At 40.2% G+C, this 27,149-nt stretch overlaps 1 protein-coding gene across 2 annotated transcripts in view; it reads right to left on the bottom strand.

The window, feature by feature from the left end:
- Positions 1-11,317: 11,317 nt before the first annotated feature.
- IFT81 (intraflagellar transport 81) overlaps positions 11,318-27,149 on the bottom strand; it is an 89,608-nt gene continuing 73,776 nt past the window's right edge. Inside the window, exon 19 of one of the 2 annotated variants that reach the window (XM_075178331.1) lies at positions 11,318-12,424. In XM_075178331.1, the coding sequence (XP_075034432.1) occupies positions 12,242-12,424 (183 nt within the window). In that variant the 3' untranslated portion in view covers positions 11,318-12,241. The remainder of the gene's footprint in view (positions 12,425-27,149) is intronic. The other variant, XR_012677777.1, reaches the window with a different exon arrangement.

The raw sequence follows: 27,149 nt of genomic DNA, 5'->3' as shown, positions 1-27,149 counted from the left end.
TGTGGTCCATGCTCCTCCTCTAGCCATACTTTTCCGGATGGCCGTGCACAGTGGTCATCTGTAGGCGAATGAGGAACTACATAGATACCTTTGTAATGATGGTCATGAATTAATGGAAAAAGGTGTATTAGATAGAGGAGCATGAGTAAGAGGGGCGCCAGACAATAATTTAGGGCATATTCATTCACAATACTTAGGACAGTGTCTACCGTCAGCCCCGCCAGAATGTTCCAGTGTATTTTCCTAGTTGTGTCTCAATTGTACAAGTATATGTATTTTTTTTCTATAGCTGTCTCTCAGTTGGCATTGCGGATAGAGGATCTTAGCAGAGGCTAATCCTATCAGGACTGCACAGGCAATAGAATATCATCCTTTAAGGCACTGGCTAGATTCACTATGTGCAAGTGTGCTTCAGTATGTTTTTATAGTTGCATTATTATATTATATATAGAAAATTATATTAATTTGCATAATCGGTGTGAACTTGCCCTTTTTGTAGTTTCTAAATGACACATCATGACAGTAAGACAGCATCTCAGTTTTAAAACATTAAAACATCTTAAAAATATACTATGATTTCCTAACACCGATTAAGAATTCTTTACTGGAAGGACAATGAGACTGAGTAATACGTTATATTTTGATAGAGTAAAAGAACAAATTACCAAGAAATTAAATTATATCTATATAGTATATAGCCCATGAATCCACTTGATACCAGTGACATCACCGAAACACTTTTGGCATCCTTAAGTAGTAGATCCAACTAGATGCTGCAATTTTTGATATTGGCAAAACCAGAGATACGGTGGGAGTGAGGGAATTTAAAAAGTGTAGTCTATGGTACAAAAAAAAAAAAAAAATACAAAAAAAAAAAAAAAAAAAAAAAATGTATTTCGCTCAGGTGGGGTCTGTGATTTTCAAACTAATGTTGAAAGGTCCACTGTAAAAAAAAATAATACTAATGTAATGGGCTGGAGAGCCCATGGCTTTAAGGCCGTTCTTTTCCTCTCTTGTCTCAATTCGCCCCTTTTCCTTCCTTCCTTTTCTTTCCTCTATCTTCTGGTATTTTGCGGGTTGGCGGGTGACCTCTTTTGGTAGTGTGCTGGCCTGCTGAATATCTTAAGGTAACTTTAGTGAGGGTTTAACATAGTAACATAGTAACATAGTTGATGAGGTTGAAAAAAGACACCAGTCCATCAAGTTCAACCTATTTTGGATCTCCTGCGATCCTGCACTTATATTTGAAATTAATCCAGAGTAAGCAACCGCCAATCTGTTTCAATTTTGAAAATCCCCCCAGACTCAATATTGCAATCCAATTTTTACCCTATATCCACTTCTATCCTTTATTTTAAATTAACGGTCGTATCCCTGGATACACCTTTCCGCTAAAAATTTGTCTAACCCTTTCTTAAACATATCTATTGAATCTGCCATCACAACCTTCCCTGGCAATGAATTCCATATCTTGACTGCCCTTACTGTAAAGAACCCCTTCCTTTGCTGGTTGTGAAATTTCCTCTCCTCTAACCTTAGGGGATGACCACGTGTCCTGTGTATGGTCCTTGGGGTAAAAAGTTCCCATGAAAGCTCTCCGTATTGACCCCTAATGTATTTGTACATAGTAATCATATCTCCCCTTAGATGCCTCTTTTCTAAAGTAAACATGCCTAAACTGGCTAACCTTTCCTCATAACTTAATGACTCCATACCCTTTATCAATTTTGTCGCCCTTCTCTGAACCCTTTCTAGTTCCAAATTATCTTTTTTATAGAGTGGTGCCCAGAACTGTACTGCATATTCAAGATGAGGTCTTACCAACGATTTATACAGTGGCAAAATTACACTGTCTTCCCTTGCATCTATGCCCTTTTTTATGCATGCCAATACTTTGTTTGCCCTTGCAGCTGCTGCTTGACATTGAGCACTATTGCTAAGTCTACTGTCTACGAGCACTCCCAAATCCTTTACCTTTATAGATTCTCCTAAATTAATTCCATTTATAGATTGCGTTCTTGTTTTTGATCCCTGAATGCATAACCTTACATTTATCTGTGTTAAACCTCATATTCCATTTGGCCGCCCAATCCTCCAGTTTATTTAAGTCCCTCTGTAGAGAAGCTACATCTTGCTCTGATTTTATTACCTTACAGAGTTCAGTGTCATCTGCAAAAATAGAAACTTTACTCTCTAAACCATCACCAAGGTCATTAATAAGTATATTAAAAAGGAGTGGTCCCCGCACGGAACCTTGAGGTACTCCACTTAAGACTTTTGAACAATTAGAAAATGTTCCATTTATCACAACTCTCTGTTCCCTATTCTCTAACCAGTTTTCGATCCAAGTACAAATTTTGATTCCTAGACCCAGTTCCCTTATTTTGTAAACCAACCTCTTGTGTGGCACTGTATCAAAGGCCTTTGCAAAATCTAAGTAGACCACATCTACTGTCCTGCCATGGTCTAAGTTCCCACTAACTTCCTCGTAGAAACTAATTAGATTAGTTTGACATGACCTATCCCTCACAAATCCATGTTGATTCCCACTAATAATTTTATTGCGTACCAAGTAATCCTGAATATTGTCCCTTAAAATACCTTCCAGTAGTTTCCCCACTATTGATGTCAGGCTTACAGGTCTATAATTCTCTGGTTGTGATCTCGTCTCCTTTTTAAACAACGGCATCACATCTGCTATTCGCCAATCCCTTGGTACTGAGCCTGATGAGATTGAATCTCTGAAAATTAAGAATAGCAGTCTAGCTATTTCCGAGTTTAACTCCATAAGGACCCTTGGGTGTATGCCATCTGGACCTGGAGCTTTATTTATCTTAATAATTAAGGTATACTTAAGTTGGGTGGAGTATACAGGGTGTGGGTGTGGGTTTAGTATTAAAGTTATTTAAGTTGTGGGTAGTTTTAATGTTATCGCAAATATATAGACAAGGATTATATGTGCTTATAAGTATATCAATGTATGCTCTGCAGGGGTGTGGGATGCGGGGTAGTGGGATAAGAGGGACTACTGTTATATGTATTCTGGTACATCTGATAAGGAGCTGAAAATTCTCTCCTGGAATGTGCGGGGCCTAAATGATGCTGTGAAACGTTCTCTTGTACTAAGACAAATTAGAAAAAATGATCCTGATATTGTTTGTCTATTGGAGACTCACTTATTCGGTGATAGAATACTCACCCTTAAAAAAGCATGGGTAGGTAGGGCATACCACTCTACGTACACGACTAATTCTCAAGGGGTCTCTATATTGGTACATAAACGTCTCTGCTTCTCCTTGGAAAAAATTTAACTGGATGCAGGGGGAAGGTTTATACTGATGAAGGCTGTCATTAATTGGGTTCCGGTGATTCTGTTAGCTGTATATATACCCCCACTGTATAATGGTGAGGTGTTAAGGAAATGTGGAGAATTCATGGCATTGTTCCCAGAGGTTCCAGCCATTTGTATAGGGGATTTTAATAATGTGATAAATGGAGAGGTGGACAGATGGCGAGAGAAAAATGCTGTAGTTGGCAACTCTAAGTCGGCTTTTTCTGCTCTGGTTGAGGAAATGGGGTTAGTAGATGTATGGTGTTTGAGGCACTCAGAAGATGTCCAATTCTCCTGCTTTTCTACATCACATAATGCATTTTCAAGAATTGATCTGGCTCTGCTGTCACACTCTCTGGTACCGCTGGTAAGGAGCGTGGAATATAGGGCTAGGGGAATTTCTGACCACTCGCCCCTCTGCCTATCTATTGATTTTGCAATTGATAGAGGCCAGTCCTTTTGGAAATTAAATCCCTTCTGGCTCTGCTTGATGGGTACAGGAGCGACATTGGTGACACAGTGGAAAGGCTTCTTTGTAGATAATCTGGTAACAGCAAGGCCACCTATAGTTTGGGACGCTTTTAAGGCTTTCCTAAGGGGAACATTAATTGCTGGTGTAGCTGAAATTAAAAAGTCGTCCAGACAAAAAGAACAGATATTAGAGAAAAAGTGTAAATCCTTAGAAGCACAATACATTGCGGACAAAACTGAGGTTGCAAGGGGAACATGGCAGTTGGCCCAGAAAGTAAATTTCTGTTTTCTAAGCATGTACGATATGCAGAGGGCGATAGAAATGGTAGCTTCCTGGCTTATCTGACAAGGGCGGAGAGGGCGGTTGCGGCAGTACCGGTTATCTGTGATGACAGTGGGGTTAAGAGGTATCTGATGCCTGATATTGTTGAGGTATTTCATAAATATTACACTAATACATATAAGTCACAGGTCAGATATGATATGGATACGTTACAGCGGTATTTGAATGGTATCTCCCTTCCTGTCCTCTCCGATGATAGTAGGGAGTTTTTGGACTCACCCTTTACCCTTGAAGAGATTGATATAGCTATTATGTCATTCCCTAATAGTAAAGCCCCTGGAGTAGATGGAATCCCAATTGAATTATATAAAAAACACCAGCCCTTTTTTGTGTCTAGGTTGCTGGATACATTCAGCGAGCTGGGCGAGATTGGCGCTCTTTCCCCTTCAATGGCAGAGGCAATAGTGGTGGTGCTGCCTAAGTCAGGGAAAGATTTGTTGTACCCTGAGTCCTACCGCCCGATTTCACTTTTGTCAAATGATGTTAAGATTCTGGCAAAATTACTGGCTTTGAGGTTAAGTAAAGTGGTGCTGGAATTAATTCATCCGGATCAGACGGGATTTATGCCGGGCAAGTCCACGTCTATCAATCTTAGAAGGCTGTATACTCTCCTGCAGGTGCGGTCACCCTCTTCTGAGAGCGAAGTTGTGGTGTCCTTGGACGCAGCCAAGGCGTTTGACTCAGTGGAGTGGCCATACCTGTGGGAAGTACTGTCCCGATTTGGAGTGGGCCCGGAATTTATAAAATGGGTTAAACTTTTGTATTCACATCCAGTGGCGCGGGTCTGAGTCAATGGGCATCTTTCTCAACAATTTCAATTAGAGCGGGGTACTAGACAGGGATGCCCGTTGTCTCCGGCCGTTTGCATTAGCAATAGAGCCGCTGGCCTGTAAGATCCAGCATGATAAATTGTGGGACTTAGATCAGAGCACAGAGAGGATAAGGTGGCATTATATGCAGATGATATGCTGCTGTTCCTTTCAGATCACGACACTTCCCTAAAACATTTGCTGCTGGTTGATGGATTTGGTTTTTTTTCCGGCCTAAAAATTAATTGGGATAAATCTAGCGTGTTCCCTCTGGGATGGGAGTGTCCCGTGACAATGCTAGAAGGGTTACAGTTAAAATGGGTATCGAAATTCAAATACTTGGGAATATGGATCTCTAATATCCCCGCTGAATATGTAGAACTTAATTTGCGGCCCCAGATCAAATACATTAAAGAAAAAACTCATGTATGGAAGAAGCTCCCACTTTCTGTCTCCGGTAGGATAAATTTAATTAAGATGATGGTGCAGCCAAAGTTTTTGTATATACTCCAGCAATCACCTGTATATATTCCACCCTCCATTTTCCGATGCATTGATAGCTATTTGATTTCATTGGTTTGGGGAGGGGGAAGGGCTAAGGTCAAGCTCAGCTCGCTGTATAGATCCAGATCTTCTGGTGGATTTGCACTTCCTAACTTGAAACTATATTATTTTGCCTCTCAGTTGGTCCACCTTAGGGCATGGGTTTCGGACCCCGATTACCATGAGCTACATTGGGTGTTGGTACACCAATTTAATTCTAATCACACTCCCTTACAGTCACTGCTGGCGGGGCGGCTTAGTATGCAGGCTCCTCCGCTCCTGATTCAGGCAGTTAAGATTTGGACAATCTGTAATAAAATAATGAAACAAACTGACATTGATCCATGTACTCTTATCTGGGGGGCAAAGAAATTTGAGAAGTTGAATACAGTGAAGAGGGCCAGGGAGTGGTCTCGGTTGGGTGTGGTGTCGGTAGGTCAACTTTATGACACAAATGTACTTAAATCCTTCGAACAGTTGGTTGGGGAATTCTCTGTACCCAGAACAATGTTTTATTCTTACCTTCAATTACGACACGCCCTAAGCACACAATTTAAAGGGGAGACATTGGTGTTTGGGGTGGATCCAGAGGAAACAATTACAGGCCTTGGGTTATAGAGGTCTGATCTCTCGAATGTATTCATGTCTTCTGTATGAATCCACTGCAGATGATTTGGATGGTTTGAGGAATCAGCGGGAAATAGATATTGGCCCTTTATCAGACAAGGAGTGGGGAATGGTTACAGACAGTACTTAAGGTTATACTTCATCATTAAAATTTCAACAAATACAGGTGTTTATCTTACACAGGGCCTACTTTACCCCTATTAGATTGGCAAAATTTCGCCCGGATGTTATCCCTAACTGTCCGAAATGCAATTCGATCAATGCTAACTTTTGGCACCTTCTATGGGAGTGTTCATGTATACAAATCTTCTGGCGAAGGATCAGGAGATGTATTCAGGTTACTGGAATTGAAGTGTCTCTTAGTTCACCGGCCACTTGTCTCTTTGGGCTCCGATTGAAGGGGAAAGTTAATAAACTGACAAAAATGTACATTTCACAGTTATTGATGTTAGCTAAGGTCTGTATAGCAAGGCTGTGGTTGGCCCCGACGAGTCCCACGGTTAAAAATTGGAAGGCACTGGTTAATACCACCATAAGGCAAGAGAGATTTGTTTATACTAGCAGACAGGCTCTGAAGAAATTTGAGAATATATGGTACAGATGGTTAGTCTCCATTCTATCCTGTGTCATCTAGTACAGATGCCCTATTTACTTAAATGTATGGCTACCGCAGTTCTTATAATAAGTATCTGAGTCCATGTAATAAACCCTGCATGTGTAACATACTTATGTATAAGCATTTACGAAGTATGATCCTAAATGAATATAGCACATTTATTATTATTATGCTTTATTGTAATCTTGTAAATTCCGTCATTTAATTCTGATATGTATGCGATTGTTCTTCTTTTCTTTTTGTTGTTTGGTATGTTTATATCTTAAAAAATTTCAATAAAAATACTGGATTTAAAAGAAAAAAAAAAAGTGTAGTCAGAATTATTGTTGGGAAGGTTCCTAATTCAATTCTAAATTGCAGTGTAAAAGCTGCCCAGTAGTTGTGCACTATATGCAAAAGCAGCCAGAATTTCCCTGCATACAAAAAAGAAATTACATTGCACCCCTTGCATCAGATGTCTCTGACTCCTAGTACACTGATAGGATGCATTCTCATGGAAATTGTTTCAGCTTATAAATTGGATTCTTCAACTGTGTATATGAAGCTGTAGAATAAAGATGTATTAACCCTTACTTACTCATGCACTTAAACATCATTAATTTTCCCTTTATAAAAAATGTTTTATGCATCTACTAGTTAAAACCCATCTCCGTAAAGAAAACCTATGAATATCATCAATTGCAATTTACTTGTAGCTACTAACAGACATCAACAAATGACTTTTATATGGAATAAATTATCATAATAGGAAAGTCACAGCATGCTGACTTCAATTAAGGACACTGTTATGATGTGGTTTCATTTGACTGCCAACTATGATACATTTGTGTTTTATGTAGAAGATTTTAACATATAGAAAAAACAGAACCAATATTCAACTGCAGTCTTCATCGTTCTGGTAGAAATTAGAAATTTTACAATTCTGTCAATATCAGAGGTGACAGAAGAAATATATCAGAAAAATCTAAAGTTCATCAGTATTGGGTATCACAGCTAACAGGTCAATGCAGCTTTGTTGAACAGACATGTACGTGTGTCAAGTGCATCTTAACCTGATAAATGATTTTAAGATGCTGCTTAGGAGGGTGAACTGTTCTTATCTATGCTTGCAAACAGCTATTCAGTAAAGAATATAGTAGTTGTTGCAGGTCTGCAGAGAAGAAATTTGGGCACTGCTTTATTCAGCCTCTCATATAGGCTGTATGCACAGTCCTAGCAAGAGCTGTTTGGTTTGCAGAGAAAGATGGCAGCATTTGTAGAAAAACAGATGCTTACCTGATTAAATGGGAGTAACAGGGCAGAGTGAAGGTGTTCCTTGGTAAATACGGCACGTCTAGCTTTGTGGAGCAGTGCAATAAAGACTTTCCATTTTGTTACGCAAAATGTTTGAAATCATATTAAGGGCTGCGAAATTGACATAATGAGATATAGGCAGTACATTGAGTCTTTCAATACATAAATCAACAATTGCTAAATAACCAATTAACATAGAACATTTGAAGAATGCAATCTAGGGGACAGGGGTACAGTAGTGGAAGACTGAGGAAATGTTAGTAAAAATAATAAGAGAGAAGATGACTGGAGTGAGACTAAAAAGTTGGCAAAGGATTTAGAGGCTGATTTTTCTTGCATGCTGCGTGTTGGGCTACCACTGTACTGATCGGTCTAGACGAGCCAAGTGTTGGAGAATTGATTGGTTGCCAGATAATATATTAATAAATGCTGGTACGGTGGGGGGACCCTTTTTATTTCCCAGTTAAGGACAACAAGGTATCTAACTGCTGCGAGGATTTATAAATATTCCAGCACTTCAGTGACTGGACGTGGGAGCCAGTGATATGAGAGGTTATGTGGGGGGCAAACCTATGTAATAGCTGCAATTAGGTCACAGACTTCTTGGTAGAAGTTTTTAAGTTTGTGGAAAAACTCCACTATAACAGAGGACAGAAGTGTCACATGTAATAAAGATGTTCCTAATGGTTCGTCACTCTGTGGTGGGTGGACCAATTAGAAACAGCAGTGAAAATCCAAAGCATTTGTGGTGTGCATCCAGTGACCTTCATAAAAGAGGTCCAATGTTTGCTGCCAATTTATCAAGTTCACTTGTATAGATAGATGGCTGTTTGGAGATGTTTTAATTTATGGGCTTAGTTTCACTTTTTATCAGATTTGGCTGTGAAACATGGAGAAAATGTAATGTTCTTCTAGAAATTATATACTTTTGAAAGTCAAATATTGATTTGCATTACCATTGTACCTTGATTGTCAAGGCTTTTAGTAAACTGTACTACACTTCACAGGTAAGACCTTCACATCAGTGTTAGGCATTCTGCTTAGCTACCTTTATCTTTTACAGTTTTTTTTAACACATTACCTAAAGTCTAATGTAATTATAGACACTGCTGAAACAATTGGTGCAACAGCCTATACACTCATCCAGGTGCAAAGAAAATGAGAACCATGTTACTTTGTAGAGCAATTAACATACATCTTCATAGATCATTGAATCATTTTGAAGAGACATTTGGAATGGCTACAAACGTACCAACAAGTATCCAGACAAATATCTGTGCTAAATAAACAAAACAAAAAAAGGTGTAGAAAAAAAAAAAAAAAAAAAAGAATCATTTACCAAATTGCACAACCAAAGAACAAATGCTCTTCTGCGAAGTTATACACCTAATTTTGCATAACTGTGCCCAGTTTTACAGGGAAATCCATGAATTTGTGGGGTCAAAATAGCAGCTTATATTTGTAGTGACCAATGGTAGGATTGGGCAGATCAAGGACAATCTTTAGTAAATACAGCTCAGACGCACAAGGGCTGTAAGCTTTCCACTGATGTGCAGAAATGGGATTTCATTTTGTGGGATGGGATTATTTAAAGAGGTATTCCCTGCTGTGTGGAAGAGTACACAGCCCCTTTCTCACTGGAAAAAGGATGCAAATTCTCCGCCATTTATGAGGTCCAGAAGATCGACAGCCATCCCTAGACTTTCAATGGGACAGACATTAATGTAAAGTTTAAATGAATAAAAGGCATAATCCTAAAGTGGAAGTAGGTTGGACCTTGACGTAATGTTTTTGTACGGTTTCCACCCTGTGCATTATTATTAGAAAATAAAGTTGTGAATACTGTCAATGCTCCAAAAACAAAAAAGGAGCCAAACAATTTCCTATCTAGATAAGACACACATCTAGTATTGTAGAATTTTGAAAAGATTGAGGTTCAGGAAGTCAATCAGAGCTAACTTGCACCTAAGGAATCAAGAGATAAAGTATTTTTAGATCTCTTGATTCTCTAGGTACAATTTGCATTATTATTGTATATTCAGAAAGCACCACAGTGCTCCGCAGAGCTGTACAGTAGGGAAAACAGAACACACACAAAACAAGGAAATTCAATAAATGAGTAGCAGCACGGGAGAAGTCTTGTAGGCGGGAATGAAAGGTGGCTACCAGAGATGAGACAAGTCGCAGAGGTAGTTGGGCAGGAGGAGGAGTATTTTGATATGAGATTTGAGATGTATGCAGGGGTAGTGTTGTTGAGGGCTTTGTAGGTAAGGGTGAGTAATTTGAACTGGATTTTGGAGGACACAGGGAGCCAGTGTAGAGATTTGCAAAGTGGTGCAATTTTCCTGGAGTATCTGGTAATGGATAAGATGGATTATTTTATGGGAGTGTTTCCAAAACCTTGAAGTTGGAGTTCACCTTGAAACGAACTTGGCGGGCACGTAGGTGTACTTTCTTACACAGAGAATTGCACGTCCTCAGATTTTACGGTAAAGATCTATGTGATGATTTTCATTCAAAAGATGATTAACATGAAATCTCAGTGTAATTAATATTTGACCACTTGTTGTCTGCTGTCTATATACATCCCATAAGGCAGAGTATTCACCGGTTTCAGTACTGTGACAGTGAACTGCTAGATCCGGTTCACTGTCCAATGAATGTTTAAACAGAGTGCTTAATCTGGTATCTGTATCCCCAAATGCAGAAATTGGAATCCCGATGACGTTTACTGGGACTTTCTGTCTGTTGGGCTGGCCATACTATAGCAGAAGAGATTCAAACATGTCTCTCTTGCCTCTCAAAAGCAATAGATCACTATTAATAGAAATAATTATAGGTGATCTAACATTGCTGAAGAGCAAGGGAGACGTGGATTAAGTCCTTCATGCACCTCTGTGCTTCCAGTGCAAAAAGAATAAAGAAACAACAAAAAAAGGGTTAAATTAAAATAAATGTAGTTACACAAAGATGTCACACACAATGTATGTTAAGCAAAACGCCCCAAAAAGTCTCCATTGGCCACATTTCAGTCAGACCTTGAATAAAGTACACCTACTTGGTATCACTGTACTAAGAAGAACTAGCCAATTAAATTGTGCTACAAATATCAGGAGATGCACACATTACAATAGAATAAGTAGGGAAATAATCATGGAAAACCAGATGAAACTAAAAATAAAAAAACTTATTGGATAAATATTAAATTAACTAGGCATTTCGCATTTATATTGTCCCAGCTCTGCAAGAAATTAAAAAAAAAAAAATCACAACCCATATGGAAGTAAACATAAAGAAATAGTGTTTATTTAACAAGAAACTTGGCTTAGGTCTGCATTCTACATCCTCCTGAAGTATGCTTGAGAAATATGGCTGTAAGACATAGCTGGCATCAGACAAAGAATAAACACCAATCAAAGGGACACTCAAACATACAACCAGAGCAGCTCAGGACCTAAATTTAGACTGCATGCAATCAGAGAGCAGTGTGCTAGCAGAGCTGACTAAATCACACATCTTCTTCTAAATCTTTGACAATTGTTCATTTTAATAAAATTCCAGCCAAATATAAAGTAGAACATGGATTTTTATATATAACCTGAATGAAATGGATTCAAATCTTCCCATTATTTGTTTGTCTTACTTTTTCATTGCTCTGTATTGCATCTTTGACATATAATAAAGCTGAGGAATGGAAATACATTTTTAACAATAGTTCAGTTTAAGCTATTTCTGTAGAATCTGAGAAATAAACAAAGAAAGTAGTTATTATATAGGAATTAGAAGAACTTAGCAGAGATTTTCAGGTTTAACAGGCAAACAAAACACGAACTTGTAATTTAGTACTGAAAAGCAACCTGCACTGCAATGTTTACTTACAGACGGGCAAACAATTTATTTCAGACATGTATTTTAGACTTGTTAATATTGAGAGAATTTTCACACTGCATCTACGAATAGGTTTACCTTTTATTATGGATTTTATTTGGCATCTGTCTTTTTAAATAAAGTTGGCTGTCCCTTAAAGCCTATAAGTGGAATGATAGAGTAACAAGATGAGTAAAGTAGGCAGTTGTTCCACTGCCCAAACATAACTAGAAATATATTTTATCTACATATACTATATTCATTAAGTGCATACACATCCAAATTTGAAACCTGCAAGATAACAACGATATATATGTAGGACGTGTGGTAATCTACAGCGTCTATAAGATGAGCCGATCTTCTCCTCCTCCCTGAATGATCCGCTCAGTTGTTGTTAGATTTTGCTGTTTCAGAAAACACATTTTCTTACATTCCATCAGCTGTTCAAAATCTCTCCACATCTTCACCTGTTTCATGTTTGGGCCATGGCTTTCCTTAACAGATTTTTGCTTCTCTCTCAATTTCTGTCATAAGAAAGCAGAATATAGTATTAATTGGGTAACTCATGTAGATTTGCTCTCTACAGCATTTAGGATAGATTTCTAAAACAAGATCCTATCACAAAACTACATTTATTCCACTTGTATTGTCAGGCCTATGCTGCATGGACGATTTTTACTTTTGCAATACCATAAAATTTAAATAATAGCAGAAATCTCTTGTTTTATAATTCATTGTTTACTACGTGCCCTTCTACAAAACAGAATTTTGATAGCGTTTTAGTAGCATTATCTCCTGCAATTACGTAATCCAGCAATTTAATCGACTTTCATGAACTTCAGGCGATTCATTTCTTCCATAGAGTTTTATGGGATGAGCGATTAATTGCTCATTTCTAAAATCTCAGCCAGTTCTGGACAGGAAATGCTCTTTGAAATAGAAAAGACAGAAAGGTTTTCTTTTTCTATTGGGCGATTCATTTAATAAAAACATGTAATGTCATGTGAATAAATTGCAATGCATAAAATCACCCATATTATTATTATTATTGTAGTTTTGAAAGGCGCCACAGTGCTCTGTACAGTAGGGAAAACTGTACATACATAAAACAGGGAAATACAAGGTAGACAAAATAAATACAGACATGAAAACAAAGGGTATGGAGGACCCTGCTCATTAGAGAACTTACATTCTAAAGGGAAGAGGGCACAGCTGAAACAAGAGGAGCGAGTGTGGCTCAGAGTGGAGATTGGGATAGTTGTGAGGGCGCATTAGTGTGAATAGTGTTACCAAGGATAAGGTCCCTTCTAAAAAAAGAGATGGGTTTTCAAAGAGCATATAAAGATTTGAAGGCTATGGGAAAGGCTGATTGAGCGTGGTAGGGAATTCCTTAAGTGGGGAGCAGCACGGTAGAAGTCTTGTAGGCGGGAGTGAGAGGTGGTTACCAGAGACGAGACAAGGCGCAGGTCAGAAGTAGATCTAAGAGGGCGGGAGAGAGAGTATTTTGATATGAGATTTGAGACGTATGCAGGGGTGGTGTTGTTGAAGGCTTGTAGGTAAGGGTGAGTAATTTGAATTTGATTCTGGAAGAGACAGGGAGCCAGTGTAGGGGTTTACAAAGTGGTGCAGTATAGTAATAAATAACTGAGGTGCACATAAAAGTACTCACTTTAGCATTTTTAGATGTCTGCAACTCACTGAGCTAGCACAGAATTAGTAAACTATATCATGTAACACTAAAGCTGAATGCAATGCACCAGCAATAAAGTTATTGACAGGAGAAATGGCAGTAAACATCGAAAGTTATTTTTATTGGCTTGTGCATAAAATCAGAAAACCTAAAATGTGTATGCTTCATTTATAACCATTTCACATAACAAAGCCAAAGTTTTTGGCACTTGTCAGAAAAAAGGTGTTGCAATAGACTAACTCATGAGCTAAGCTTACACGCTAGATAACAAGAGGACCTACAATATAAAGAGTGCCTATAATCTCTATTCTTGTGGTTAAATAAATTGCTTAAACCACACAAGTTATCTGTAAACAATTGTGAAATACATCCTATATTGTAGTCATCTTGCTCCCCTGGTGAATGGCACCTCTCCCTCAGAGAGGACATTATATAATCATTTCAGGTCCGGAGCTGCATATCTACTGTATTCGATCACAGTGTACTGCATCACAGTAGGTGGACGTCTGAAAGGTTTCCACCATCCTGCATTATGTGCAGTAGCAGGTTTGTTAACATTTATAAAAAATGTTGCATAGGTAACTGTAAAAACAGTTCTGTAACCCATAGCAATCAGTGACATTCTAGCACAGTGAAAGCAAACATTAGGTTGGCTACAATGGATTCCAACACCTTGTACCTGTACACACGGGTCGAAGTAGAAAATTAGAAGTGGCGGTATGGAAAATGTAAGTGAATAGAATTTGATCGTTTGACAATCAAAGTGGTAGAAGTGGCCATGTGGCATACCACTGTATAGCAGCCCACTTCCACCACTGCCTGTACATAGAGAAATTACCTCATGAAGAGAACACCCCCAATAATATGGCTCAAGTAATAAGCATACAGAAAAAGCAGAAACAATGGCACAGAATGGCCACACTATATATATATATATATATATATATATATATATATATATATATATATATATATATATATATATATATATATAATTTCTGTATATATATCGGAGAAGCAAACCTGAAGGTGACAGTCTAGGCGATTAGGTGCAGACTTTAACTTTTCTTTAAATAAGTAGAATCAGCTTTAGGTAGAAGATCTCCCCCATATACTGACACAATATGTGGATGATGTTTTACTAACTCCCTACTTGCATTACCTCTTGACAATTCTACTATATTTGGAGGAGAGGTAAATTTCCTGTCAGGAATAACAAACATGCAGAGCTCTTTGCCTGCTCACTGTCTGCTCCTGTTCACTGTCTTTTCCTAAGCAGACAGGTCAAGTATCAGGGGAATTAATAGTAAGTATTCATTCTAAAAACCACATAGTGTACCTTAATTGGACCTAATTTACAAAGCACACAGCATACATATGAAGGAGCATGCCGACCTTTCTCTCCCGGGAGATGCCTCTGCAAACTGCAAAGTTACTACAAAGTCAGCCAGGGTTTATGGAAACATTAAGGGGCCTATTTATGAAAGGCTATAGGTCCTTAAATCTTGAAATGTTCATTTCTAGCCAAATAGAGTAACAGGACTACTTAATACTACCCTAACGTTTACTATGGGGATGCAACCACCATACCCATAGTTCGCTAAAGTGACAGCAGCTTTTACCTATAATTAAAACCCAGGAAGAGAGTGATCTTTTGATCCCTCCCTAGCAGACTGAAAGCTCCTCTTCTCTTTGCAGTCATTAATTTTTATGTGTGCATTCGCTGACTGAAGAGGGCGCATGTGCAATAAATAGGCTGGGACAAAATCCGTAAGTAAAGTCTTTCACCGCAGCGACCAGCCAGTAGCAACAGCATTTTCACTGGTACAGTCTTTGCTGTGATAGACTCTTATCATAGATGTTATTCCGTTATGAATTTAATGATAATTTACTACAGAAAAAGCATTTCTAAATCGCTGTGAGAAGCGGTAATACATTACAGGAGAGAAAATATAGACATTAATAAACAGGCCCATAAATATCACTCCCAAAGTACAGCCTTCTGCCAGTTTAGAATCACCCCTTTCATTAAATAAAACATTTCAGTTTCTCTCCAGTTCAGCCTCATTTATGACTTTAAATGAATCATTAGAGTGAGGGTCACTTCTCGGTAGGGCTTTTTTTTTTTTTCCACATTGGGTAAAGAGAACCTAGAAATGTGGTCCCCCATAAAAGTATAACTGGAAGGTGCAAAATGTGCCCTATAAAAAGTATAGGATTAGGCACACATCAAGTCCTTTTGCTTAAAGGAAATGGTTGTACCTGTCCGCTCCACATAGTAATGAATGTTCCTAAAAATGGACTCTTGTTTTTGCATTGCTACACAAAACTAGGCACAACTGTACAATTGGCAAGAAACACCCAACTACAACCATCGGCCTATGCAAATCTCAGCTCTGCAAGATCAAATGTTTTGTCGGAAATCTAGGAGCAGAGCATTGGGGAGCACATTGGTGACTGACCCTGTTGTCTGCTCTATTAATGGTTGTTTTTCCATTAGGACTCTTTCTGATGGGCAACGTTAAGTCGATACTGGAGCATTAGACATAAGGGCCTGGGCTGTTCACGTAAGTGTTTGTTTTGATTTTTTTCTTGCTTTTGTTTGTATTGACGTTTTACGTCTTGCTTCCCCCCCCCCCCCTAAATAAATGAATAAAAATAAGAGGACCATTGCAAAAAACAGCAGACATACTAGTCATGAGCATCAAACTAGAAGGTCAGTGGCCAATATTGTCACACATATAGGTGACCAAATTTCATGAGCTCCTGATGTCTGGTCTCCCAGCCAGACCACTTCCTGCATCAATGGGGCCTGATAACGCATTCAAAAGATGGCCGCACACACAGGACTGTGGTCTTATTCCGACCAATATGTTGTATAGTGATCTAATCTATTTTCACTCAATTGTTATCGGGCATCATGGTTGCAATATAAATGCTGAACACGGACTGAAATGTCACAGTCTGGATAGCACAACATGTTTGTTGTATGACCTGTACCTCAAAAGACCTTGATTTAAGAACTACTATTCACAACAGAAGTGTGCATCAGTTTGACAAGCATCTTGCACCACTTTTCTGTGCTTTTGGAAGACACTGCTTCTTCCCCCATATAACAATAAGCCTGTTCCTTCCTGGTTGCTCCCATTCCCCAAAACCTGAAAAAGGGGTTTGTGTGTTCAGGCACAGTTCAGTCTTGAACATAAACAGTCTCAAAACATCGCACAAAAGCAATACAATAGTCCATTTTCTGGCGGTACAGTCCCGATGTTTGAACCCAAAAATGGGCAAGATGTGGGTGTTGCTTCTGGAGTTGGGTGGGCCGATTGTGGTGTGCGTTGACAAATTTGAGACCATCTTTTCTGAAATTTTTCTTTTCAAAGGTTGGGAGGTATGACAAATGGCTTTTAGGATCTGAAAGCAATACATGCACTCACATGCAGAGTAAATGTACAAATACGGCACACAAAAGAAGATTAATGTGCACATGCACTTTACACTGGATAAACCCTTTATTCTTAAGCTTACTTACTTACAGGCATACAGCATTGTATCCAAGAGTTTTATGTAGTTTCCATTAGTCTAAATTCCCTAACATTCACACACATAGACAGAGAGAGACTAGGGTCAATTTTGATAGCAGTCAATTAACCTACTAGTATGTTTTTGGAGTGTGGGAGGAAACCGGAGTGCCCAGAGAAAGCCCACGCAAACACGGGGAGAATATATAAACTCCACGCAGGTAAGACCGTGGTTGGGAATTGAACTCATTACCCCAGTACTGTGAGGCAGAAGTATTAACCACTTAGCAACCGTGCTGCGCAAGTCTTAACATGGTGAAAATGTTTTGTTTATTTGTATTTTAAATCTTCTTCAATACTTGACAGTGAAATTTAAATCAAATATACTAAAAATATGCCCTTATTTTTAACATTAACCAATGTACACTGTAATTCATTCTTCAGGAACAAAAAATGTCACTGACAAATCCTTCACACACATACACACGCAGACGTACAGAGGCTGACACACTTGGATGTACACTTTCAGTTAAGATTTCACACCAAGCAATGCCTGGGTCACATTTGATATAGGAACCCACCACGCTCAGATTTATTTGTCAATGTTCCTATTTATATTGTATATTAGGTTCAGATGCCCTTGAATACATATAAGACAAAGGTGCATTTGGTAGCTGGTTTTCCAGTTGTAGTGAAGCAGCTCTTAAAACCCCCCACAAAAAACACACTATTTTGTGCCTAAGAATGTGGGATAGTATGTTCCAAGCACAGACACAGACAAATGCCTAACACTGCAAGAACCTGCCTTTCCCTAATAGGATTACAGAGCAGTCTAAAAGACAGGTGTGACTTATAATTGGGATGATGAAAAAGGTGGTTTGTATGCATAACATCTCCATGGAGAGCGACTTTCCATTATTTGTATGAAATGCAACCGACAAAGATCACATTACAGTTGATGAATCATTGCAGGAACCTCTGCTGACGTCACTGTGCCTCTACCCAAAAGCCAGCAGCACAATGCCGGTTTCTCACAGTCAGTACTAGAACACTAAGTGGTTTCATTGGACAATCCTATGGTTTACAACTTGAAAAAAGCTGGTTTATCCAACAGAGGGCATGGGAAACAGACATTATCTAAAGAGCACAGCAAGAACTACTTTGCTAGAGCTGCTCTGGGTTATGATAAAGGCCCAGCTACTATAAATAGAGATAGGAAAACAGACTCCTGTACACAGCACATTCATTTTTATAGTCTTCTTTATCTGGAACAGTATACATTAAAAACAATGAACATATATTGTCAAAGTGTGTTTTAATACTAGTTTCACCAATAAGATTGCTTCATGAGCATAATAACAGTAAGACCTTTCTTTTTTTTCTTTCTTTTTGACATCAAACTTTGCTAGCTGTGTGGTCTCCAACAGACATGTAAGTTTGGCAGTACAGTTTAACAAACCACAATATGTTACACATACTTAGTTCTTTATCTGCTGCAGAAATTATTCCTGACCAACATTTCAGAAAAACAATTAATGAGCATTTAATTGCATTATTAGTAGCAGCAGAATTATTTTATGTATTTTCACACTGTGTTTCAGCGGCTTTAAACGGAGAATGCTCACTTGGGTGTGCTTTATTTCATGACACACACAAGTTTATGGGGAAGAGAGAGGATGAGCCATAATGCCTCCCCCTATGGAGAGTGGTATCTGCTCATACACACTGTCTGTTAAAGCTGCTTTCTCCACTAGATGACTGTTCGTAGTGAATACGGACAGATCATGGATGCAGTGTGTACTATTGAGTTGGATATGTGGACAATCCAACGTTTGAAACGCTCATGTGTACGGTCAGCATGTTCTTCATAGAAATTTATGCTCCCTACTTGAAGTGCCACTTATAATACTGCTTTCACCAAGAACTGAGTCGGTCAGAATGTACCATGGGTGTATAAATAAGTCTGTGTATTTGAATCCTAAAAGAGCTGATCAGTGCTATAGAACAAATGTGCACAGGTTGTGCATTTTCACAATAAGAATATGCACCTATATTCATATGCAACATGCAAAAACAGTTAGTGACAAATACAGGATAAAAACATATAATAACAATTACTTCCAGCACACATGCAAATAAGACAATCCTATTCAGTAGGATCGACTTTCAAGTAATGACATTTATATGGTAGCTCTTTGAGTCAACCAACCATATTTTTAAAACATTACACAGACTTGAGCTGCTATGTCTGGTGGTTCTCTCTGCAACAATGGTTATTTCTACTCCTGCGATGTCAAACCAATCACACCCCTTGTTGGAAGTCTTGTGTACATCCTTAAGCTGCCCTCCTCATAATAGAGGTCTACGTAAAACTACACAGTGGTTGACTGAGGAGGGGGAGGGAATTATGTGGCAGAAAAAAAAATACTGTATGAAGCAACATAATTACATTATGAAAAAAAAACATTATATTCAAAAAAGATTCAGGAAATTAATACAATAAAGATGTGGAAAGGATGTGAGTTTTCCTTTAAAGCTTTTTTCCCTGACTAGGAGAGTTTAAAGAAAAAGTAGTCAGTTTTAAAATAAATCAACCACAACTTTCATTTGCAGTTGTGTATCTGACTACACAAATAGTTCTGTCAATCACACAGAATCGTTGTCTCAAACCATTACTGAAAAAAAGAGGCGTATAGTAGGGAAATATAAGCAGCTTATGTTTTTACTGTATAAGGAAATTTGTGATGGCTATTTTCGTCATTCACAACATAGATTGTAGGAGAAAAAATTAACTGTGTGCATCTTTTGGTAAATGAAAATTAAATAAGACAACCATGCATCAATACTGTCCCTTTACTAACACTTTATGATTCATTTTCTTTTTGTCTAGTTCTCCACTTTATGAGTTTCCATAAATATCAACTTCTATTCATCTTTACTGTGTGTATGAAGAGTAATGTAAACATCCTGTATTCCTCACTGTAGACTGATCATATTACAAGCACAGAACACAATTATGTGACCATTCATTTCACTTTGAAAAACGTAAAGAAATTAAATTAATTCTGGATCAATTATTTTTACAATGCAATAAGCAGGCTTACAAAATCGAGTTACAAATATGTAAACATAGTCATGTGTTGTATTTATTATGTGTCGGTGGTAAACATAGCACCAGATGGCATCCCTGGGGACCACTGTACAGTGCCAGCCAAGGACATGAGATCATTTAACAAGGCTGCCCTCCACCAATTAGAGTTCCCCACCCTGATTAATCGTGGGAGATTTAAAACCTGGGTCCTAAGAAGGCTTCCTCACTCTCTAAGCAGTGGCTCCTTCCTGCCACAGATAGTCCATTCTACTGATCTCTGCTGGGAGTTCCTGGAGCCCAATGTTGGCTGCACCTTATCAAATCTGTGGAGTGCAGCAATGCGGTATAATCTCTGGACTTCTTGATACAAGGAAACCTCATCAGAAGGCTTCTGGGACACTGCTCTGGAGGAGGAACTAGTCTGTGTTGGGTTATTTCAGTCCTCTTCATAAGTGTCATTGTTGTCACTATGTGGGGGTCCACAAAAGGAGGAATAGTAAGACTAAAAGACAGAGAGAGAGTGCCTTGCTGAGGAAGACAAGGTAATAGCAGATCATCTTAATAATTATTTTTGCAAAGTGTTCACTGCAGAAAGCGAGGGGAAGGGGCCACAGTTAAGTTGCAAGTATACTCATAAAAATTAGGTAGATACAACAGAACTCTCAAAACTGAAAGTGGATCAATCAATATGGCCAGACGGGATACATCCAAGAATACTAAAATAACTTAAAGGGGTGCTGGTAATACCAATAATAGAGTTATTCAACGAGTCACTAGCTACAGAAGTAATTCCAGAGGACTGGAAAAGAGCAAATGTAGTCCCACAGCACAAAAGTGGAAGCAAGGAAGAGGCAAGTAACTACCACCAGTGAGCCTTACTGGGCCTTACAGGTAAGTTTACCAGTGGAGGCTCAAGGATGTGTACTAGGTACTGAAGGAAAATTATGCCCCAAACAAAGATATGCAACAGGGTAGACACCCCAGGAGAGGTAAAAACAAATGATGGATGATCTATGTATGTTTATGTACCACAAACTATATATAAAACAGTCACTGTGACCATCATTGAGTTTACTTTGACCACAGGCTTCAGGACTGAATGACTGTATGCTGGATCAAGTGCACTGCGTATGTATCGGCTGTACTTTATTTTACTTAATTGTTATTTGTTACATCTTGCTATAAAATTTCTTTTGTGCGTTGGAACCACATTGATTACAGCGGACAACATTTATTGGTAGCGACTAGACGAACATAACTACCGTCATCGTCACTCTGTGTGAGTTATCCTCTTCATCAATGTCACCATTGTCACTCTGTATGGAAGTCATCCTTTTCATCAATGTCACCATTGTCACTCTGTATGGGAGTCATCCTCTTCATCAATGTCACCATTGTCACCGTCATCCTCGTCATTCCATCCACCATCATTACTCTGTTTGTGTGGGGGGGTCATCCTATTTATCACTCCCACCAATGTCACTCTACATAGGGGTCATCCTGTCACGTACCAGGCCCCTCTTCTGTATTTCTCAGCCTTCCCTGCAGTCCACAGGCTCTGCTGGTCTCAGTTCTCTCTGCAGGATGTTTCCCAGTCTGTCTTTGCTCCAGAGATCCTTCCAAAACAGTACATGGTCGGTGCCGTCTTGGAATTAGTCACCTGCTCATCCTCAGCCAGTCAGAGTACTGCTTCAGATCAGCTGATTGCAGCTTCCAATTAAGGGATAGCAGTCTCCATCCAGGGTTCTCTTCAAAACCAGCTATTGGGCGCCACCATCTTGTATCCAGTCACCTGATCCCTCTCAGCCAGTCAGAGTGCTGCTTCAGCTCAGCTGACCGCAGCCTCCAAATCAGGCGATAACAATTCGTATTGGGGCAGCATGGTGGCATAGTGGTTAGCACTTCTGCTTTACAGCACTGGGGTCATGAGTTCAATTCCCGACCATGGCCTTATCTGTGTGGAGTTTGTATGTTCTCCCCGTGTTTGCGTGGGTTTCCTCCGGGTGCTCTGGTTTCCTCCCACATTCAAAAAAATTACTAGTAGGTTAATTGGCTGCTATCAAATTGACCCTAGTTTCCCTCTCTATGTCTTTGTGTGTGTGTTAGGAAATTTAGACTGTAAGCTCCAATGTGGGCAGGGACTGCTGTGAGCAAGTTCTCTGTACAGCGCTGCGGAATTAGTGGCGCTATATAAATAAATGGTAATGATGATGATGAAAGGACTTACTAGAGCCTTAGCCTGTTGCCAGTGCAACACTGATTCTTCAGACTCCAACCAGGTTCCCAGCAGTCTTCTCAGTTATTCCTGCTCAGACAGTGGAACCGGAGTACAGACTGCAACCTAGTCTCCTTTGCTAAATCTGACCACCGTCTTGCTATTCTTCACTACTTGCCAATCTCCAGTGCTATTCATATTCTCTAGTTTCCTAAACTCGCAGCAACCACCATCTATAGTAGTCCTTTCTCTTCCATGCAAAGGAATCTAATCAAGCCACCCACCTTTTTGCACATCAGTCACGTCACCAGTTCAGCTCCAGAGACACAACCCAGCCTGGGCACAGACAGATCCTCAGGCGTGACACATCCTCTTCATCAATGCCACCATTGTCACCCAGTGTGAAAGGGTCACCCTCTTAATCACATCCACCATCACCACCGCTTGTGGGGACATTGACCTGTTTACACACCAACACTGTGGGGACCATAGTCATAGTGAGGACAAAAATTGAGGTCCCCACAAAGCTTCTCAAGGCTAATCAATGCAGGGGACCTTGCAGATATGCTCAGCATAAAAATCTGGTATGTCCCCACGAGTCACATTTGTTGGAACAAAAGTGTGCATGTGTCCAATGTGGAGGGGAGAAAGTGTTTGCATCCCACCGCTAGAGGCCAACATTCCGTCCAAATGTATAGCAGGAGCAGGAAAAGGAAATGACTGCATCCTGCTGGCACTTTGTACACCAAGCAGGTAAAGACAAAGTCGAATCCTTCTGCTGCTAAAGGTAAAGCGGGGACAGTGAAGCATGACAGAGCCCAACTATAGCTCAGTTGGAGCTATAGAGAGGAGTTCTATGTACGACCATTTTCGATCTTGTTAGCCATGTTTAAAACACAGAGGGTCGGAGAGACAACGTGGTGTCTGTCCAAATGCTATCCAGAAACAGTGATGGCTCCAGGGCGTATAACAAAAAGCAGTACTGCCTGTACAGTAAGAAGCCCCTCTTAAAAATTGGAGCACATGGAGCATGTTTACCATAATGAGACTGAAGTAGCCTGGGCCCTGAAATATCCCAAGCACTCGCGAAGATGTGCTATTTGCATGCACCTTTCTTTCAATAGGTGCAACTTTGTACACAATGCTAAGGCAATGAGGGCAGGCCATGGCATTCTGGTCCCATGCAAACTTTCAGACAAAGAGACGGATGCTAAAGTCTTCATGTACTGTGTAGCCTGCCAGGGCTTGTTTGCAAGGAAATACCTGTGGCGACACATGAAGAGAAGCTAAACCGAAAGGGGCAACAAGCTCACACCTGGCAAGAACAGAGGCCAGTCACTGTGCACCTTTGCTCAGCCTGTTCCACCTGACATCACTGATGGCTTTTGGAAGCTCTTGGGTGACATGACCCAGGATGAAGTCTTATGTGCAGTCAAATATGAGCGATGCATCGTGCAGATGGGACACCATTGGATTGGATTGGATCAGATGTTGGCAGGCACGAGTACATCCATCAGAAGCTTAGAGAAATGGGAAGGCTACTGCTACAGGCCAGAAGAGCTACCCCTTTGGAGAGGATGGAAGACTTTACCGCCCCATCGAACTTCCTGCACGTATTAGATGCTGTGAAGCTGGTAGCTGGCTATGATGAGGAGACAAGTACATTTAAGACACCCTCACTGGCACTCAAGATCAGGCACGGCCTGCAAAAGATAGCGAGCATTGTGGAGTGCCGAGCCATGATGGAGGGCTGCACTGCTGCGGTTGAAAACACACGAAATTTCAGGAAGCTATATGAGGCGAAATGAAACGAGGTGATCTCATCGGCTGCTTGAAAACTCTTAAGGATTCCAAGTGGAACATGCTTCAGCTCTTACCTTTCACGGAAGATGTGAAAAAGATGCACATGTACCTCGATGAGAAGCAGCAAGCCTACCGAAGTGGGATATCCACCGAGCCTATGGTTAACCACTGGGCACTACTTGCAAAAGTCACCCTGGCACAGATGATCTTGTTCAATCGAAGAAAATGTTGGCGACTATCTTCTCCTCAAGAAATACCTGGGATCTCCACGAAGATGTGTCCCTAGCGCTTTCCGAGGTTGAGAGGAAGCTCTGCCGGCACTTCACTCGCATTGAAATCCGAGGAAAACAAGGCAGAAAAGTCCCCATCCTGCTGACACCAGCCATGCAAGCTGTAGTGGAACTTCTTGCAGAAAAGCATGACAAATGTAGAGTGGATAGCCAAAATGTCTACTTGCTTGCCAGACCAGCTGCCTTGTCACACTTCAGAGGCTCCGATTACATACAACTGTTTGCCCTAGAGTGTGGGGCCAAGCATCCCCACACGCTGTCTTCACGAAGCTTCGAAAGCACATTGCCACTCTCTTGAAGGTCCTAAACCTAAACGACATAGAACTGGATCAGTTGGCAAACTTCCTTGGGCACGACATCAGGGTGCACCAGCAGTATTACCGCCTCCCAGAAGTTACCCTTCAACTCGCCAAGATCAGCAAACTGTTAATGGCTCTCGAGAGTGGCAGACTGGCCGAATTCAAAGACAATAATTTGGACGAGATGCACATTGATCCTGACAGTAAGTGAAAAATCTGGTGTCTGATGTATACTTTTGACTTTTACCTCGGCCATTTACATATCGGTTTCTTTTCAGATCTGGTCTAGCTACAGAGTGACATGTCGGATGATGAGCAATCCCCCGTGACAGAGGAACAAGTGGCCAAGCGTTTAGTCGACACTTCCACGTCAGAAAAGAGGCGGTGTATGAACCTGGCAACACGAGACCAGTGGCCAGCCATAGTTTCCACAGGTAGGTGTAGCACACAGTTTTGCTAGGCAGAAGAACTTTGCAACCTGAAAGGAAGTAGAGTGGTCCATTATGGCTCCGCAAAATACAGAGAAGGCAAAGAGGTGCGGAGGAATTCCTGGGACAGGGAGGAGGTCCAGACTGTAGAGAAACACCTGATGAGGTTTATACAGACATGCAGGGTGCCCGTAAAGAGAGACTGTGTTGCGTGAGTCATGGCTGAACCATTCATACTGAAGGATCGGAACTGGTCGAGGTTGAAATTCTATATAAAGAACCGCATAACAGCTTTTAAAGAGGGATCAATCTTGTTGAAATGATGTAAAGTGGTTGAACAGGGCTTTAGTCTCTATGGCTATGTGTCGGTGTAAGCGAGCATGTGGATGTCCTCAGACAGTCAAAATACATGACACTTTCCCCATTTTGTAGTCCGTGTCAGTACTTTATACAAAGTCAAAGTGTAAATCTCATGTGGTAACTCTGGTTACAAACTGCTCCTACACATACCACTATGAGTGTTCTGTTGACAGGGCATTAGGAAAGGGGTGTCCCAATACGCCATGTTCCAGACATGGGTCCTCACAATGCAATAAAAACAAATGTGTGTGTGGTCGACCTCTTCATCGCTACCACCATCATCACTGTGTGGGGGTCATCCTCTTCATCAATGTCACCGCTGTCACTGTCTGGTGAGTTCATCCACTTTACCGCATGCACCACAGGTGTGTAATTAGGGGGTTTTCAGTTGCTCAGAAATCCCCCCATGTTCAAATCTCCAGCTGTTGATGCCAGTCACCAGTAGGACTTTTTTATTACTTAGAAAAACAAAGGCGGACTGCCCCTTTAAGCCCTCCCCTTCTGTCACTGTAGGGTCCATTCAGCCTATTACTGTAGCGCACAGCCCCGCCTCCTAACAGACCGCGGCGTAACCCCCTTCCTCCACACCATTCACAACATGCTGCCTATTCCATTGAAAAGGCAACACATGGCCCCTTAGCAGAGTGCAGACACCGCACCACCTCTTCTTGTTGAGGGGCACTTGAGCCTTCATGTAGAGAATCCTTTCACAATTGTATTCCCGATGTGTGCCCCCTACCCCCCTGTGTGTGTGTTTGCTTGTGTATATGTTTACCTTTCTCTGCAGCCTGGAGAAATAGAATCGGTAAGGTATGTCTCTGGAAAGTAAGTTGCTAACCCCATGAGATTACTATTTTGGTAATAAAAGTGACTATCATATTTAATATATCTCAATGTTTAAAAATTTCTTTACTCCAACTAACCATCAATTGCAGTGTAGTCATTCAATTTCATATATCATTTTTATATGTTTTACTTGTCTGTCTGGTGACATTATAGTCAGTCATCAGTCTGTCCCATGTATTTTACTGTTTCTGTGGCTTGTTTGATCATTTATGTAACATGATGCATATTGTATTCTAGAAATAATAAAGGTGAACTGGAATGTTCCATATAGTCCGAGGTTCTTGAACTTTAGTAATAGGAAAGCAATAACCTATGAGAGGCTCTTGAGTACTTCTTTCAATAGAGGTAGTTTTGTTTTGTATGTGTACCTCTCACCCTCTCTCCCTATGTATGCCACTGACCCCCTCATTATGTATGTATGCATGCCCCTTTGTTTCTACCCCCTTGTGTGTATGTCCTTTTGCCCCCTCATCCCATTTTTGCACCAGGCACACACTTGGGGGTGCTTCTAGTTGCCCAGGAACCCTCCCCTGATTTTCAGGAAATGCACAGGTGCAGAAATTTATCAAAAAAATACTTAAAAACATTCATTCATTACAAAAAAATGCTTTAGTCAAAGAATAAAGCATTTTCTAATGATCAAATCATATTAATTTGTTACCGCTAACCTGAGACTGTGGTAATAGAACAGGTATTGCGGTGGTAT

Source organism: Mixophyes fleayi, chromosome 1 (assembly GCF_038048845.1).
Source record: "Mixophyes fleayi isolate aMixFle1 chromosome 1, aMixFle1.hap1, whole genome shotgun sequence".
In the NCBI taxonomy this organism is placed as follows: Eukaryota; Metazoa; Chordata; class Amphibia; order Anura; family Limnodynastidae; genus Mixophyes; species Mixophyes fleayi.
The sequence above is the reverse complement of the archived record's forward strand: the minus strand, read 5'-3'. Positions and strand labels throughout refer to the sequence as shown.